A 17,822-nucleotide genomic window follows, 5' to 3' on the forward strand; every position below is an offset into this window, starting at 1 on the left:
TACTACATTAAAAGATGGACTGGCCTGGTCTTGGGTGGCTTGAAATGGTTTTAGGTCAAAGTTGGTTAAAGAGAAAGATTGATGCAGATGATAACAAACGAGGGACCAGGAGGACATATCATTAGCCTACCCAGGCTACATTTAGACAAGCAGTCCAATTCAGATTTTTATTTTCACTACTTGGTCATTTGACCAATCAGATCAAATCTGAAAAATATCTGATGTTAAAAGATGTGATCAATCAAAAGACCAATTAGTGGGGAAAAAAACAGAATTGGGCTGCCTTTCTAAACGCAGCCGTAGTGATGTTTTTCACTTACCTACAATATTTTAGAATTTTTTCAAATATAAAAAATTGCTTATATACCATATGTCTTTCCCCCAGGCCCCCAGCCGGGCGGTCCAGCAGCAGGAGCACTTCCCTGGGCAGGAGAGAGTGGCAGCACCCCTGTACTCCGGAGGCTCCAGCAAAACAGAGAGAAGAGGAACTCCCGTATCAGAGAATCAGAACTGATCATCTGCCAGGAGAACATCTGAAAGTTGGGAAAACGGTTGACTATTTTTGGGACACTGTACCACAGTGTTTCCCAAACCTCTCCTTCAGTACCCCCAGCCAGTCCACATATTTGATGTATATGTGGAACCTTTGCTTGTAATAATAATAGTAACTAAAATGTGAGTGGCTTAGGTTAAGGCTTGACCTTAATCTTTGGGTTTTGGGGACCCAAAGGGGTGCACATTTTTGTTTTTGCCACAGCAGTACACTCCTGATTGAAATAACCCAAGCTTGATGATGAGTTTATGACTTGAAACTGCTGTGCAGTGCTAGGGAAAACAATTAGATTTGGATCACCAAGACCAGGATCAAGAAACACTGGGTTAAGGGTAGTAGGCCAATGGCAAAGACCTTTCTGTGGCAGTAAAAATGTACAAGGATATTCTACTTGTGCTGGGTGTGACAAATATTTGAATGGCAATGTGGCCCTTTTTTAATAACCCATCCATGAATTTCTCTTAATTCACACTCAATGTTGCAACGAGAAAAGCAAAGAGTGAGAAGAATATGGTTCTGCGTTGATGCTCTTATCGTGAAATTCTTGGTGCATTATTGTCCTGATGCTCTGAATACTTGTCTCTTTTTGTATAGGGGTCACTTCACTCTAATACCTGCTATGCTTCAGCTATGTAAAAAAAAATACTTCAAAGTGGAAATAATACAATATTTTATTCACATCACGCCTCAGTTGCCATTTGTAAATGGAAAGCACACATGCAGTACCAGTGAATAAAAAATACACATACCACCACCAAATGATTTCTACTGTTTCATTTGAAGAGTGGAAAGCTACCTTTCCTCTCATTCTGCGCTTTGGACCTCCGTGTAGCTAGAGCCCTAGCGCCTTAATTAGCTCACACAACAGAGGAATTGTGTCGGCTGCCATTTAGGCACTTCATATACTTGGGTTGCCAAGGTGTTGAGGAGCTAAGAGCACTCAGGTGATCTTAAAGGTCCTCCAGCTTCTGAAAGTGTCTGAAATGGAGGCTGTATGGATGGCAGCTTTTTGAGTTCACACTTCCACACACCCCTGCTCTTTGTTAAAAGCATTTGAAAAGGAGGGGATTACTTTCACACTTTGACACCATTTTAGTTTCTGCTGCATGCTGTTCTGTCATTATATATTTATTTAATCTACCTCCTTTACTAGAAAGGTCTGCTTTTCACATTCAGCATACATTTTTCATAGTTATTTTTGCCCCTCAATCTCAAAGGTGTAGGATTTTTAAATAATGTTGCTACTCCCGTGTGTGTGTGTGTGTGTGAGATGAAATCAACAGAAATAAAGTAGCTTATTTATTCTACTATATGTCTACTACCGTCTCACTATTAAGATTCTACTATTATTTCATCATTTACAGCATACCTGGAAGACCAACAGGTAATTGCAGCACATTCATTTCTGATCATTTATTCCAGCTCTAGCTGTAAACTACAGAGCGCAGGCAGCTCCACCTGTCCAAACGCACTGGAGTTCCTCCGACCATAACTGGCGCTGTAGCCACAGGGGCACACTGGATCCTGGAGACTGCAGCTCTTTCCTCAATGTCCGACTGCCAGTGGGAGGAACTTTGACCAACCAGCAGTTAGCTAAATTATTTCATAGCACTTACTGTCACTTTTGTTTTTAATATATATATGTGTGGTGTTTTACATGAAACGAGATGTGGTTTATTTATTTACTAAGTTGGCTGTCGTTGGTCATACAGATATCTTTCATCACACTAGCAATTGGTGAGTTTACTTTTTGAAGTTGTTAGCTACAGTAGCTAGCATCGCCACATTACCTTCTTTCACACCCAGCCTATTGATGCATGTCAATTCGGCCTGGGCTCGGGGTGCAAGCAAAGTGACAATCCACAATATGGCAGAATAAACTTTACTAACTTGCCAGTTAGGATAATAGTAGCAATTTAGTTAACAATGCTATGCACATAACGTAGTGTGGCAAATTCACATAGCTTGCTACAGCTAGTGTGCAAGCTAACAACCAACTAGGTAGCTAACGTTAGTTCGATGTGATTCACAATCCAACCATGAGAGTTAAACAAATCTACTTGTTTTCACGTGCAAAGTTAATCATTGTAATCACTACAGTAATATCTTGGCTCACCTGCGGCGTTTCATCCAGCCTGCAACTGGTGACAAAGCTTACCCAATGTTAACTACCTTTTGCTGGTCCATACCTATTGCTGGTTGTTGTGCAAGGGGCTACTAGTAACTAAATAGTTAGCGAGTATCTTTACCACAACACTGCTATTTACAAAATCGCAAACTAACGTTATTACAAAGCCAATCGTATTACGCAATAGTTGGATAGAAATGTCTGCCACGTAACTGTCCGACGGTTAACGTTACTCCTATATTCCAAGCAGAGTATGCGAGCGGAGTTGAGTGGTCGTAAATCCCTCTTGCACACCGCTCCATTCATCGAGATCACAATTTAGCCAACACTCATCTATTTTTTTGTGACTACCTGGACCTACCATTTCGTTTTGAAGTATTGAAAACAAACCATGTGACTTGAAAACTATTTTGAAAGACGTGAAAAGGTGAATGTAAGAAGCGCTCAATTAGGCTACATGTCGTATTAAAGAGCATATACAGTGCATTTCCACATTTTGTTACGTTACAGCCTTATTCTAAAATGGACGAAGAAAAAAATCCTCTTCAATCTACACACAATACACCATAATGACAAAGCGAAAACAGGTTTTTAGAAATGTTTGCAAATTAATAAATAAAAACATACCTTATTTAAATAAGTATTCAGCCCCTTTGCTATGAGACTCGAAATTGAGCTCAGGTACATCCTGTTTCCATTGATCATCCTTGATTGGAGTCCACTTCTTGTAAATTCAATTGATTGGACGTGATTTAGAAAGGCACACACTTGTCTATATACGGTCCCACAATTGAAAGTGCATGTCAGAGCAAAAACCAAGTCATGAGGTCGAAGGAATTGTCCGTAGAGTTCCGACACAGAATTGTGTTGAGGCACAGATCTGGGGAAAGGTAGCAAAACTTTTCTGCAGAATTGAAGGCCCGCAAGAACACAGTGGCCACCATCATTCTTAGATGGAAGAAGTTTGGAACCACCAAGACTCTTCCTAGAGCTGGCCTCCTGGCCAAATTGAGCAATCTGGGGAGAAGGGCCTTGGTCAGGGAGGTGACCAAGAACCCGATGGTCACTGACAGAGCTCCAGAGTTACTCTTTGGAGATGGGAGAACCTTCCAGAAGGACAAGCATCTCTGTAGCACTCCACCTATCAGGCCTTTATGGTAGAGTGGCCAGACGGAAGCCACTCCTCTGTAAAAGGCACATGACAGCCCGCTTGGAGTTTGCCAAAAGGCACCTAAAGAACTCTCAGACCATGAGAAACAAGATTCTCTGGTCTGATGAAACCAAGATTGAACTATTTGGTTTGAATGCCAAGCATCACATCTGGAGGAAACATGGCACCATCTCTACGGTGAAGCATGGTGGTGGCAGCATCATGCTATGGGGATGGTTTTCAGCGTCAGGGACTGGGACGCAGGAATGGCAACGCAGGAATGGTTTCGGGACAAGTCTCTGAATGTCCTTGAGTGGCCCAGCCAGAGCCTGGACTTGAACCTGTTTGAACATCTCTGGAGAGACCTGAAAATAGCTGTGCAGCGACGCTCCCCATCCAACCTGACAGATTGAGAGGATCTGCAGAGAAGAATGGGAGAAACTCCCCAAATACAGGTGTGCCAAGCTTGTAGAGTCATACCCAAGAAGACTCGAGCCTGTAATCGCTGCCAAAGGTGCTTCAACAACTGAGTAAAGGGTCTGAATACTTATGTAAATGTGAGATTTCAGTTTTACATTTGATACATTTCTAAAAAACGGTTTGTCATTATGGGGTATTGTGTGTAGATGTGTAGATTGAACAATTTAATCAATGTTAGAATAAGGCTGTATGAAACATTACAAAATGTGGAAAAAGTCAAGGGGTCTGAATACTTTCTGAATGCACTGCAAACACACTAAATAGGTCAGGAGCCAGACAGGGAGCCTAAGATGTAACGAAAATAAATTATTTGGCCTATATTATTAGGCTCTGTCTACAGTGCCTTTTGAATTAATTTTTAGTAACAGGAGTTTGGCCAGAGTCTGTGGCTTCAGGCTCATGTGTTGGTGCTTGGAGAGCAGGCTAGCAATGAAGAATATCCTCTCCGCTCTTGCAGTTACTGGGGATGCTAAAACACCCTTGGGGCCTCTATTGGCAGGCTGGGCAGAGATGCAGTGTTTTATTTAACATTTTTCTATAGGTAGGCCAAAAGGGTTATGCAAAATAACCCAATCAAAATGGAAAACACCTTATAAGTGGAAATAACGCCAGGCCTATTGGGCCAAAATCAATTATGGGCTATTGTATAGATAATAGAACAAGAATCAACAACTTTTAAGAGATCTGATTTTTAGTTTATAAATACTTTACTACAATGACTTAGTTAGCTACCCACCTCGTTCCTTTCTTTTAGCATTTGCACGTAGTAAGTAAACCATCATGCTTTCGAGATATGTGTGTCTTCAGATTCCACAATGATTCTTTAGTGGACACTACATCACTACACTCCCTCTCTTGCTCTTGGTCCTCATCTTTGTAAGTCACCTTGATTTTGCACCTGTTGATTTTATCAGTTTCTTTATGAAAACATTTAGCGAACACCATGACAGTAGCTAAAGCAAGGGGCTATAAGCAGTACACAAGTAGACTACAAATGCATGCTGGGCCAGGCATGCCCTGAGCCCGTGAAGTGAACGAAATTGGAGTTGCCGAGAAGGCAGACGCTCCAGCCTTTGGGAATCTGGCTCCGCACTCCATTCAAATTGGGCACGCTTCATTCCAGCTCCGCTCCGCTCACATACTCTGATTCCAAGGACCGATGTTTTGTTTAAAGGCGAATTGGCTCTGGAAGCCAAAACAGGCAAATACTCCCATCTGTGTGGGAACCCTAACCCTATAAAGGTGTGTAGTAATTTAAATGTATTTCGCGCTGATATGAAGATACACTCCTTATGTTTCCAAAACCGTACCGCAAACGATGCGTGTTTAATGTTTTGAGAAAACTCGGAAGATACTATTGGCAATATTAGTGATATGGGGGAAAAAGTCGATAGTTTGATATCGGGTTATTATTTTTGATGATCGCAATACCTTTTAGACTAGTGAGAATTGCAATACATATCGCATCGGCACCTAAGTATCATTATAATCTTGAGCACCCTGGCAAATCCTAGTCAATAGGCGCTAAAGCAGTTAGTGTCTATGAATGAATTGGGGTAGATGAATGGGGTGGAAGTCATCTGGCTTACGCCCTTGTTTAAAATCAGTCTACTAGGCTAGTAGGTTTAGCTGTGCAGATGGGTTGACAAATTCTACATATTTTTGGACCTGTTAAATGCATGTGCCTCTGTAAACTTAGACGATAATACTAGTTTGAAAGTCAAGTGAGTGAACTTTTGTCACAGGCTGTTTTAGTTTTATCCTAAAATCCAATCTGACTGGACAGCTGCCACTTATTATCCGGCGTGTCTATTTTAGCAACTAATGTCATCAGCAATAATGTAGTAATCACTAATAACCGGTAAATTAATATAGTCCATGTGGATTTAATGCGAATGTGCGTCAAAACAGCTCTTGAATCTCATGTTCAAACAGTGAGTGAGTTTGCACTGCAGGCAGCGAGGTGGTAGAACGAAGAGAAGGGAGCGGTCCGATGCACTTGGGCCTAGGGTTCAAAAGTGCACAGCGCTCTGTCCAGATTTCCTCACTCTGTGTTTAGAAGGCCAGGTGGGCATGGAGTACTTTGCCTTACGTGACGAGATGCAGATCCTTCGTGTGTGTGTGCTGTCACCCCCTTCTCTTTTGACATAATTGTTCTGACTTGTTTTAGTGCATTTGCCTCAAGTAGCCTTTTCTGGAAGCGTGCTAGTAAATGTCTGGTTCTGTCTAGGCTACCTTCAGTTTTTCAGGGGTTATTTTGGGTCTTGTGTGTGTATATGTGTTTGTTTGTGTGTGTTTACTGCCGTGAATGTTGTTTACTTATTCATCAATCGATCTCATCCCTTGTATGTCACAGCGCGGTCTATGGACAAGCTGGTAAATGCACTTTGTTGGATGTTTTTATTTTATTTATTAGTACGTCTCTCCTCCCCCCACCAGCTGCTGGCCTGTATTATTTGGCAGAACTAATAGAAGAGTACACAGTTGCCACTAGTCGAATAATAAAGTACATGATACTGGTGAGTAGTTTCTCTTGGATGATATCTAACACAGTGAATTTGACCGATCATTTCCCTGAACACTTCGGCCTACAGTGTACAAATTCAAAAGAGCTACCTCTCTACACTAACCGATCAGTCTTACAGTCTAAATATCTTGGTCATCTACTTGTACTTTCATCTCTTCTGAACAACTCTCCCCTTCTCCCCTTTTTACTTGTTAGGTGACCTAGTATTCCCATATGTCCTAGGCCGCATTCAGAATGTGCACTACTAAATGTGCACTACTAAATGTGCACTACTACCAGAGGCCTATGAACTAAAACATTGCACTATATGGTGAATAGGGTGGCATTTCAGATGCGTCCTATACCGCAGAGGGGAGTAGTACCACTAACACCCCTGCTCTGTGTACTGTACTTTAGTTCTCTACAGAGGGGAGTAGTACCACTAACACCCCTGCTCTGTGTACTGTACTTTAGTTCTCTACAGAGGGGAGTAGTACCACTAACACCCCTGCTCTGTGTACTGTACTTTAGTTCTCTACAGAGGGGAGTAGTACCACTAACACCCCTGCTCTGTGTACTGTACTTTAGTTCTCTACAGAGGGGAGTAGTACCACTAACACCCCTGCTCTGTGTACTGTACTTTAGTTCTCTACAGAGGGGAGTAGTACCACTAACACCCCTGCTCTGTGTACTGTACTTTAGTTCTCTACAGAGGGGAGTAGTACCACTAACACCCCTGCTCTGTGTACTGTACTTTAGTTCTCTACAGAGGGGAGTAGTACCACTAACACCCCTGCTCTGTGTACTGTACTTTAGTTCTCTACAGAGGGGAGTAGTACCACTAACACCCCTGCTCTGTGTACTGTACTTTAGTTCTCTACAGAGGGGAGTAGTACCACTAACACCCCTGCTCTGTGTACTGTACTTTAGTTCTCTACAGGTGTGCTGACGGGCCTGTACCTGTTTGAGGGCTTCCCATGGCTGATGATGGGCTGTGGTCTCTTCACCAACCTGGTGTACTTTGGCCTCCTGCAGACCTTCCCTTACATACTGCTGAGCTCACCCAACTTCATCCTCTCCTGTGGTGAGCATCGGAGGCGGGCAGCAGCTGAGGCAGGAACAAGTGTATAGCAGCGATAGCTTTTCTAGACGTAAACGCCAATAGATAATATGCAGGGCCTGGGGTTTCTTCCCTGATCATGTGGCCTAATTTAACTGTTTAAAATACACCGTATTCATCCCTCCTACATCTTTGTCTTTCTCTCCCCCGCTCTCCCTCTTTCTCTCAGTATTGGTGGTGTTGAATCACTACATGGCTTTCCAGTACTTTGCTGAAGAGTATTACCCCTTCTCAGAGGTAAGCCTAGGACGCACACGCACCCACCCACCCACCCACCTCTGAGGTAAGCCTAATCTGTGTTGATTACTGCTGAGCTCTTATGAGCAAAGTATTGCAGGGTACATAATCATTTATTTACTTAGCAAATGACATAATGGAACTATACGAGTGATGGCTCAAATACTCAGGGTTGGGTAGGTTACGTTCCAAATATAATCATTACAGTTACTAGTTACCTGTCCAGAATTGTGATCAGTAACATCATTTATGGATTACACAAACTCATTAACGGAATCAGATTACTTGCAGTTACTTTTGGATTACTTTCCCCTTCATAAGAAGACAGTTTTTTTTGTAATCAGTTACTCCCCAACCCTGCAAATACCTCACCTAGGGCAAAGACAGTTGCTATGTGTAATGGGAATATTTAAAGTGAATGAAGTTAATATTCAAAAACAGAGGGCTCACTGATTTATTATTGTATTCTCTGAACACTGATTCTGTTGCACGTGACAAAGTCACTGCTTTTTGTTTTGACCTTCATACAAGCCTCTCAGGCTGGTGTTTACACAACAGCTGTCTGCTGCTTAGGACCTAGTAGTTACTGGCTATATGTTTTGCTATGATCAGGAAAAACTCTGAGCCCTAGTTGTAAACTCTAAAGGCAGAGTATTTCCTTGTCAGGAATCACTCCTAGCCCTGTAGCTCCTCTCTTCACCTCCGTCTCTCCTCAAATCCGTGTCTTCTTCTCCCTGAAGGTCCTGGCGTACTTCACCATCTGCCTGTGGATCGTCCCCTTCTCCTTCTTTGTGTCGCTATCGGCGGGGGAGAACGTGCTTCCGTCCACCGTGCAGCAAGGAGGTGAGCTCTTAAGGCTAAGTCTGAAATGACACCCAATTTCCTGTGTAGTGCGCCGCTTTTAACCAGAGCCTCATGATACGGATACTTGGCCCTGTTCAGTAGGGCACACACTTAATTACAATGAAAAACGTTTACCGGGAAAATATGTTTTTCCTATAAAACTAGTTCAGTTAAATGTAGTTTTCTCCCTTCTGGACCCCACCCAGATATAGCATGTTCAGGTACCATTCCCCCCAGTTGTTCACCTCTTAGCCAACCAGGTTCTTTTACTAAAAATGATTTAACTCTCTTTCTCAACAACTTATCTGGTTAGATAAATACATTTGAAATGTGTTGAATTGTTCTCCTCTCCATCCTTCTCCAGATGACGTGGTCTCAAATTACTTCACCAAGGGCAAGAGAGGCAAGAGGTCTGGCATCCTGCTCATCTTCTCTTTCCTCAAGGAGGCAGTGTTGCCTAGTCGACAGAAGATGTACTGAGGCTCTACCCGGGGGGGTTGGGGTGGTCGGGGGTGGTAGGGGTACAAGGGTATATTTGGGAAGGGACGAAAGGAGAGGGGGAAGAAAGAGCTCATCGTAGCAGAGCAGACGAGAGCTTCCCGCTATTGCTACGGACTAGCAGCAGTGTGTTTACAGGACTTGTACATCTCTCATACTCGCTCTCTTTCTCTCTAGCTCTGTCTGCATCTGAAATGGCACTCTGTTGCCTATATAGTGCACTGAATAGGGTTTCCATGTCTGTCTGTGATGATGGTGACTGCAAACAAAGAACTGAAGGCCTCTCTGGCTCCTGTTCTCCAGCTACAGTAGGCGTCTCAAATAGGCCCTCTTCTGCATCAGACTATTCTGTTCTGTTTTTTAAAGGTTTGTTAATGAAACTGCGTTGGTATGAGTCACCTGGGCCGTATTCATTACTGCACACCGTGGCAAAATGTTTTGCAACAAAACTAAAACGAGTGTTTCTTATTGGACAAGTTCATGTTGCCCCCTCTCTGTTTTAGTCAGTTTTCTTCTGTTTGGGGCCTAATGAATACGAGCCGGGTGGAGGGAGGTTGAAGAGGGGAACGGGGTTGGCGTGAAACGAGGCCAGACCTGATCACTTGAGTGCGTCCTAAAGGGCACCCTATTCCCTACATGGTGCAGAGTCCCATGGGCCCTGGTAAAAAAAAGTAGTGCCCTATGAAGGGAATAGGGTACCATTTTGGGAAGCAGCCCCTTGTGTTGTGTGCTGGATCGCTAACTCCCTACTAGTATGGGGTCGCCAACAAAGCCAATGTTTGTACGTGGCCGCATAGGAACAAATATGAGTTTTTATTTTGTATACGTCTTTACTGTTCATCAATGACTCCATGGCTCTCTAATTGCTCACTCTCTTGAACCATTCAAAAGAAGAAAAAGGAAGCTTAAATAATACAAGGGATTTTTTCTGTATGTCAATTGATAAAAAAAACAGAAACAAACTAACATGCCCACGAATACTTATGAATCTGTGATAAGGTAGTAGACGTGCAATCATTTTTGTACGCTTGTTATGGGTGGAGTTTAGCGAGAGAAACTGCTGAAGTGATGTGTAGCAATGCTATTAAAGAGGCAGTTATATGGTGTGAGACTCATCACTGATTGTGTGGAAGATAAATGGTATTTTCGCTGGGGTGTGGAATTATTGGATCCCTTGATAAAGATGAGCAAAAAAAAACGAAAGTAAAAAATACTAATACTGAGCTAACTTAAAAATGTGTTTATACTAGATGATGTGGTCTCATTGTTTGACAAGTAACACAAAAAGAAATCACAATTATTGCGTGCCCTGTTTTCAATACTCCAGCACCCTCCCCCTTTGCGAGGATAACGGCACAGACTTCTTCTAAATGTTTTATGAAATTGGAGAATTGGAGGGATCTTAGACCATTACTCTATAGAATTTTTCCAGATCCTTGGATCTCTTTCGTCTGCGCTTAAGGACTTCCCTCTTCAATTCAAACCACAGGTTTTTAATTGGGTACGAGTCCGTAGACTGAGATGGCCATTGAAAAATATAGATTTTTGTGGTAAATTAACAATTTCTTTGTGGATTATGATGTGTGCATGGGGTTATTGTGTTGCAAACAGGTTTTTGGCTAAAATGTCCTGATACTTGGTCAAGTTTATGATATCTTTAACCTTAAGTAGGGCACCAAGACCAGTGGAAACAGCCCCATAACATCAAAGATCCACCACCATATTTTACAGTAGGGATGAGGTATTTTCGGCGTATGTATTTTCATGTCATCTGACCATAGCAACGCTTGGAGTTTGCTAAATGGCGTTGGCACTTGAATTTCAACCGGTGCTATGGTCATATGACATAAAAATAGAGCTCTTTGGGCACGCCCACCAGCGGTGGGTTTGGCCTTCGAAAGAACAATGCAGAACATACCTCATCCCTACGGGGGAGGATCTGGAAAGATTATGTATGGAAGAATGGTCTAAGATCCCTCCCAATGTGTTATCCAATCTCATAAAACATTTTAGAAAAAGGCTCAGCGTCGTTATCCTCGCAAGGGGAGCGTGCTAGGGTATTGAAAACAGGATCCAATCATTTTGACCCCTATATTTGTGTTGTTGATTTTACTTGTTAAACAAAATCTCTTTCTCTGAGAAATTGTATTAGTCATAATAGGCTCCCGGGTGGCGCAGAGGTCTAAGGCACTGCATCTCAGTGCTACTGTAGAGGCGTCACTACAGACCCTGGTTCGATCCTGTATCACAACCAGCCGTGATCGGTAGTCCCATAGGGCGGCGCACAATTGACCCAGCATCGTCCGGGTTAGGGGGTCGGCCGTCATTGTAAAATAAGAATTTGATCTTAACTGACTTGACTAGTTAAAGGTTAAATAAAAAAAATAATAGATAATTTACAGTATATTTTATACACTTTTTTTTGCTCATCTTTATCAAGGGAGCCAATAATTCCGGACCCCACTCTGACTTAATCAAGGATTGGCGGTGAGGCAGTTAACATTTTACATTTGACTTACAGGAGCAATTAGGGTTAAGTGCCTTGCTCAAGGGCACATCGACAGATTTTTCACCTAGTCAGCTCAGGGATTCGAACAAGCAACCTTTCTGTTAACCTGGTGTGAGACTCAATATGTGAACGGTTATGTGGAATTCTTTTCCTGGGTTGTGTTCACTGGGTATGAATTGTTTAAAAACTTCTAACAGAAAATAAGCGTTGTTATTGGACTCATGTTTAGTCATTTCTCCGTTCCAAAAAAATTGATCTCCCACTACTGAACTGAACATGACCCCGCTTTTGCAAGGTACTCTATATTGATTGTCTGCTTTCACTATACGTGTATGGTCTGGGGCTAGCAGCAGTTGCCGGGGGGGGGGTTGAGCAGAGGTCAGGACATGCCATGGCTGGGGTGTGAAGTGATTCTCAGGAAGTGTGAGCGTTATGATGACAAAGTAAGCGGACAAAACCACAACTCCCACCTCCACCCCCTACCTTCTTTTGACAAGCTCTCACCTGCAGACCCAGACTAGACCCTGAGGGAGTGTCATCAAGACAGCAGGCCCCTGTTTGTGACAAGTGACCCAGGTTACTGTGGTCTCAGCCCTGTGTCACCCCTCCCTTAACTTCACGCAGGAGACCGAGGAGCTCCAACGACAGAGAAGTAGCTGGAGACTGGTGAACTCAGCTGTTGTTCCACTTATGCATAGCCAGTGTGACATTGGGATGGGGGAGCCCTATAATGACACAAAAGCACTTAATTGGGACAGCAAGCCCAGAGTGGAAAGTTACAGGGTAGTCCTTATTTCTCCTGTATTCAACAACATACATAGATGTAGTTCCGTGTGGCTCAGTTGGTAGAGCATAGTGTTTGCAATGCCAGGGTTGTGGGTTCGATTCCCAAGGGGGACCAGTACGGGGAAAAAAAAAAAAAGTATGAAATGCATGCTTTCACTACTGTAAGTCGCTCTGGATAAGAGCGTCTGCTAAATGACGTAAATGTAAATAGATAGTCATATACTAATTACAATACCCATTTGTAACCATTTTCGGGAGTTAGCTCAGACATTGCTAAACAATCCTTGTACGCCTTTCATAATCTGGCAATTTTTATTGGACGAGAATATACAGTATTAATGCCACCAGTAATATTTCAAATATCACACCTTTTAATAATAATAATAATACTCCTAATATGCAAAATCTTATGTTTTGCAGAACACCACTGTCCAATCGCCTGTGATGCTTTGTGACATAGTAGAGTCAGTACAGTGTCTCCATTACAGTAAAGACTGGGAGAAAGTGGATCTCCACCACTCCTTAAGGTAGAAGTTGCACCCAACCACAGATCTAGGATCAGATTACCCTACCTGCCATTCTAACCTTAACAATTAGAGGGATGAAATAAATCTGACTCTGGATCATTGGTTAGGGGCAACTTCTACCTCTCCATCCAGTCAGTAGTGGCCAGGCTCCAGCTCCTCAGCCAGGTGCATGGCCACCTCTGTCCAGGGAGAGGTGTTGGGTCCTGGGGAGCAGCCGAGGCGCGGCAGGTCAAGCACATGGTTGGGCTGGAAGTGGTTGGGCGAGGTGATCCTTGATGGGAAGGCAGCAGAGAACAGCCCCCTCTGAAGGACATCCCAGGGCAGGTTGGGGACCGACTGGGGGGACCCGTCCCACTTGGCGGTGTACTGGGGACGTCCATCCCCACGGGCCCTGCAGAGAGTTACGCTGCGCCTCAAGTCGGGCTCTGGAGGGGACCTCTCGGGCTGGCTGCTCAGACGCACCCCCTGGGGCCGGGAGACAGAGGCCGGTGGGGGTTTGGAGGGGTTGGGGGAGATGTTCCAGGCCTCCCGAGGCGGGGCCCCTGGATGCTGCCTGTGGCAGGCCTTGGTCCTCTGGCTTTGTGGCCTCTGGCCTGGGGAGAGGCAGTGGGCGTGAGCCTGGTTCCACGTGGCCCTAGGCTCGGCCCAGAGGAGGGGAAGGCCTTTCTTATCGGCCCACGCCGTGACCTTCTCTTCCATCAACTTCTGTCTCTCCATCTGAGGGAGGTCACCATAGAAACATGGACACGGCGGAGAACCAGGTAACAATCGTTAGGAAAAAAGTAATGATTCATTTTTGATTAAATTCAAGGGTTTGGACTTTTTAACATTGATAACAATGTTAGATCTATGTAACTCATGAGTAACTTCCTATCAGGAAAATAGTAACACAGCATTGGTAATAGTAACAGTAATAATAACTGCGTTGTGTTTTTCCACACAGTAGATTAGACAAACCTTCTCTATGTTCTCGGCCCTCCTGTGCATGTTGAACAGGTCCTGCTGAAGGTTCTGCAGCGCCTTGCGCCTCTCCATCTCTCTCTTCTTCTCATTCTGCCACATGGAGTCCTTCAGAAACCTGGCCACACACAGTCAGTCACACATACAGTCAAGTAAAGTGTCACTTCTGCTAAGAAGTAGTAAACAAACTTGTCTTCTGATAGGTGGCGCCACTCCTAGGTGCCACTCGCCCCTCAGCTGATCTACGAATGTCTCTCTGACATGGCTGTACTACCTGGTAAGTACACAACCTGTTACCACTACTACTACACCCCACCTTTCAAACAAACACACACATCTCTTTCTCTATACCTCTATTTCTGTCTTTCTCTCTCTCTCACTCTCTTACTGACTCACACACACACCTGGCGATCCTTCTGTGGCACCAGATGCGTGCCAGGTCCAGTGGCGTGTGTCCTCTGTTGTCTCGTGCACCAGTGTCTGCCCCCGCCTGCACCAGAGTCTTGGTACACTCCCACAGGCCCTGGGTGGCAGCCAGGTGGATGGGGGTCAACCCCGTGTCAGTGGCTCTGGAAATGAACCCAATACACGACTCTCTTAAAGTCCATCATCACCACCTTCGTCTTCATTGTCATTATCACCATCATCGTCCATTCTAAAAGGTAACGCTCATTATAGACGTGGGGATAATGTTGTCAGAGCAAGAGGAGACGTCGTACACGTTTGGCAGGGCTCCATGCTCCAGTAGGTAGGTGAGGCAGGCATGGGAGTGGGGTCTGCTCTTGGCAGTGAGGACCATGTGGATGGGTCTGCGGCCCAGGGGGCAGCTGGCGTTTATGTCCACTGCTTGGGATGCCAACAGCAGCTTCATACACTCCAGCTGCCCATGTAGGCCGGCCACGTGGAGCACCGTCAGACCCTAGTGTGTGTGTGTGTACATATAGGTATGCAGGCGAGCACGGTGCACGGACAGACACAGACACTCAGCAGGTCAGTACAGCCACAGATAACGTGTTGGAATGCATAAATGTAAACAAATGACTAGCACTTCAACAGGTGGAGTTATTGAATTGACATCGAGTCAAGCCGCCGACACAGTGCTTGATTCACCTGTTTGTCGAGCTGCGCTGGGGACAGCGCCCGCTTCAGGCTGAATCGCAGCCAGTCACGGTCCCCCGAGGTGGCCGCCTGGAACATGTCGCTGTCCGGCGGAGCCTTCACCAATCGCCGCACCAGCACCACCCCACCACCTACCCTGGGCTTACTGGAGGAGCACATTGTCCAGTCACTCAATAACAACAATCAGTCCAGGAACAGGTTGAGAATAGGAATAAAAAAAGTTCGTCTTTAGTTTTTCAAAATTATAGTTTGATAGTATTAAATAAACTAGTAAGCCCAGGCTCTGGTTAGCCTAAACGTCTCCCAGCATTAAGGCGACTCCTTGCCCTTGGGCAGTGCGCAACCACTAGGCTAGGCTACTTCAAGTTGCGCTATAAGTTCTGATACATTACAGGCACGAAAGCTTGGCTACAATGTTACAGTGTTTCAATGGGATAAATGTATAGCTACAAAGTAGTCTAGCAAATCAGGATACAATTTTACCACGTAGTAGGCATCTTTGGGTCGATAATCTTCAGCGTTTGTTTATATGTTCCATGGTTGCTATGGTTATTCTTCATATTGTTCCACTGTTTTTAAGCGCAACATCTCAACGAAAATATAATTAATTATATTTATATTACTCAACAACCCAAAACAGAACATTGCAACAGAACGATGCATGACAGATAGAAACGTTCCTATTTAGAATCAATTTGATTCGAACACTTACTTTATCTTTCCAGAATTCAGAAGTTGTCCTTGTAAAAGAGAATTAATTGAAAACATGCGCATTGTTAATGTTCCAATTCAAGAATATAGACATACTTTCGAGTTATAGCCCATGGCCCATTATCGCAGTCCAGCGTGGAAGGCAAATAAATTATGTCAATTTTACTGATGCTGAATGAAACGCGTGTGTGTGTGTGCATGTGCATGTAGAGGCGTGGCCAAGAAACCCCTCGGGTAGAAGGAATCCGGGCCTGATCCTATTGCTTCTGTTATTGTTCCTCACTCACGTAGCCTACAGACGACTGGGCTTTGTTTTGTAACGGCTATGAAATGTGTTGAATTAAACAAATAGCCTAGTTCACAGCAATGGCAGTTCTAGCATACTTAAAATAAATATATACTCTATATATCTTGCACCTCTCAGTGCAAGAGGTGTCACTACAGTCCCTGGTTCAAATTTAGGCTGAATCACGTCTGACCGTGGTTAGGGTCCCATAGGGCGGGGCGCAATAGGCCCAGCGTCGTCTGGGGTAGGCCATCATTGTAAATAAGAATTTGTTCTTAACTGACTTGCCTAGTTAAACAAAGAATGACACTTTTGCCTTCATTAGGTAGGATGGAGTGTCTCGTGTCATGATACTGGGAAATGGATACTTCCATAGAACCAATGGGATTTCTATAGTTCAAGCCAAAGCCCTGGGCAGAGGCATTGACAATGCATTGGCTGGAGCGCGTGTTGTCATTGACAGTGTTTGGGTCTGAGGTTTCAGAGCAAAGTAAGTATGAAATCGGTCGATTCTGATTCTGTATGGAACCACTACTGGAGGCCTGCCTCGCTGAAACAACCTGGACTCAGGGGTAGATGTAACATAGCAAACGAAAATTTGGGACACCCAAATGAGAATGGTCTGTTATGTTTGGTATGGTCCATCATCTATTTCATATTATGAATTCTAATTCGTTGTGGGCAACTTCAGCTTGGTGGCTTACGCTAACATTAGCTAGGTGGCTAACGTTAGCTAGGCTAGGGATTAGGGGTTGAAGTTAAGGTTAGGGTTAGGGGTTACAGTTAGGTGAAGGGTTAGCTAACATGCAAAGTTGCTAATAAACTAAATGCTAAAGTTATCCGTGATGATATTCGAACACGCAACTTTTGGGTGGCTAGACATTTGCGTTATATGCCTACCATCCACCCCAACCAACCAACCACCCTCCTTTCATTTTAGTGACCTTCTGTCTTATGTAACCATACCAAACGTAACACTAAGTCATTACCAAGAGTCCATTCTCCCCAATTAAGGTGCTACCAACCTCCTGTGGTGTGTATGCGTGTGTGCGTGATCGTGCGTGCTAAGGTGTGGGCGTTTGTCTATGTTTCTGTGTGATCAATGCTCTCATCAGTAGGGTTGCCTAGTCTGATCATTGATTATTGACCGAGTCGACTCTGCCTATACCCGGGAGAGATGGACCTTGGTTAAATCTGATAATACTTTGCAAAGTATGTGTCATGGCAATACTGTACCTTCACTTCAAACCTGTTTGCTGTACTAACTCACTTTTTTTTTTATAAGTAGGCCTACGCGCCCCGCGTGTAACGTATATGTTCCCCTGTCCAGTGATAGCCATTCAGAAGAAAGACTCCCTCTGTATCTCATGCTTGGTCAGGAGAAGCCATACTGTATGATCTATAAAACA

General features: G+C 44.1%; 3 protein-coding genes across 6 annotated transcripts in view; 2 read left to right on the top strand and 1 right to left on the bottom strand.

Annotated features, from left to right (window-relative positions):
• The window catches only part of shtn2 (shootin 2), a 39,606-nt gene extending 38,294 nt beyond the window's left edge, over window positions 1-1,312 (top strand). For both annotated transcript variants that reach the window (XM_014207061.2, XM_045721768.1), the window contains one exon: window positions 386-1,312. In XM_014207061.2, the coding sequence (XP_014062536.1) occupies window positions 386-537 (152 nt within the window). In that variant the 3' untranslated portion in view covers window positions 538-1,312. The remainder of the gene's footprint in view (window positions 1-385) is intronic.
• Window positions 1,313-2,039: 727 nt separating this feature from the next.
• LOC106608873 (protein TEX261) lies at window positions 2,040-10,619 on the top strand. 2 transcript variants are annotated; one of them, XM_014207063.2, is made up of 6 exons: window positions 2,040-2,290; window positions 6,751-6,830; window positions 7,748-7,901; window positions 8,107-8,174; window positions 8,915-9,017; window positions 9,382-10,619. In XM_014207063.2, exons 1-6 carry the CDS (start codon window positions 2,221-2,223, stop codon window positions 9,495-9,497), a joined length of 591 nt encoding a protein of 196 aa, XP_014062538.1. In that variant the 5' UTR covers window positions 2,040-2,220; the 3' UTR covers window positions 9,498-10,619. The 2 variants fall into 2 exon arrangements, with proteins under 2 accessions (XP_014062538.1, XP_014062537.1); XM_014207062.2 differs by having other exon boundaries at window positions 2,069-2,290; window positions 6,728-6,830.
• Window positions 10,620-13,099: 2,480 nt separating this feature from the next.
• ankrd53 (ankyrin repeat domain 53) lies at window positions 13,100-16,342 on the bottom strand. 2 transcript variants are annotated; one of them, XM_045721770.1, is made up of 6 exons: window positions 16,129-16,342; window positions 15,408-15,561; window positions 15,017-15,216; window positions 14,702-14,866; window positions 14,295-14,415; window positions 13,100-14,054 (listed from the first exon to the last, which is right to left on the bottom strand). In XM_045721770.1, exons 1-6 carry the CDS (start codon window positions 16,188-16,190, stop codon window positions 13,470-13,472), a joined length of 1,287 nt encoding a protein of 428 aa, XP_045577726.1. In that variant the 5' UTR covers window positions 16,191-16,342; the 3' UTR covers window positions 13,100-13,469. The 2 variants fall into 2 exon arrangements, with proteins under 2 accessions (XP_045577726.1, XP_014062577.2); XM_014207102.2 differs by lacking the exon at window positions 16,129-16,342 and adding an exon at window positions 15,900-15,970.
• Between the last annotated feature and the right edge of the window lie 1,480 nt (window positions 16,343-17,822).

The sequence above is a fragment of the Salmo salar genome, chromosome ssa07 (genome assembly GCF_905237065.1).
Source record: "Salmo salar chromosome ssa07, Ssal_v3.1, whole genome shotgun sequence".
In the NCBI taxonomy this organism is placed as follows: domain Eukaryota; kingdom Metazoa; phylum Chordata; class Actinopteri; order Salmoniformes; family Salmonidae; genus Salmo; species Salmo salar.

Bases quoted from the DNA above. Each gene is read 5' to 3' on its own strand.
- LOC106608873 (XM_014207062.2), top strand. From the start codon at position 2,211: ATGAAACGAGATGTGGTTTATTTATTTACTAAGTTGGCTGTCGTTGGT. The intron at 6,831-7,747 runs GTGAGTAGTTTC...ACTGTACTTTAG, and splicing joins TAATAAAGTACATGATACTG to TTCTCTACAGGTGTGCTGAC. The intron at 9,018-9,381 runs GTGAGCTCTTAA...ATCCTTCTCCAG, and splicing joins GTCCACCGTGCAGCAAGGAG to ATGACGTGGTCTCAAATTAC.
- ankrd53 (XM_045721770.1), bottom strand. From the start codon at position 16,190: ATGCGCATGTTTTCAATTAATTCTCTTTTACAAGGACAACTTCTGAAT. The intron at 15,562-16,128 runs GTAAGTGTTCGA...GTGCTCCTCCAG, and splicing joins CTGAATTCTGGAAAGATAAA to TAAGCCCAGGGTAGGTGGTG. The intron at 14,055-14,294 runs GTTTGTCTAATC...GACCTCCCTCAG, and splicing joins GGGCCGAGAACATAGAGAAG to ATGGAGAGACAGAAGTTGAT.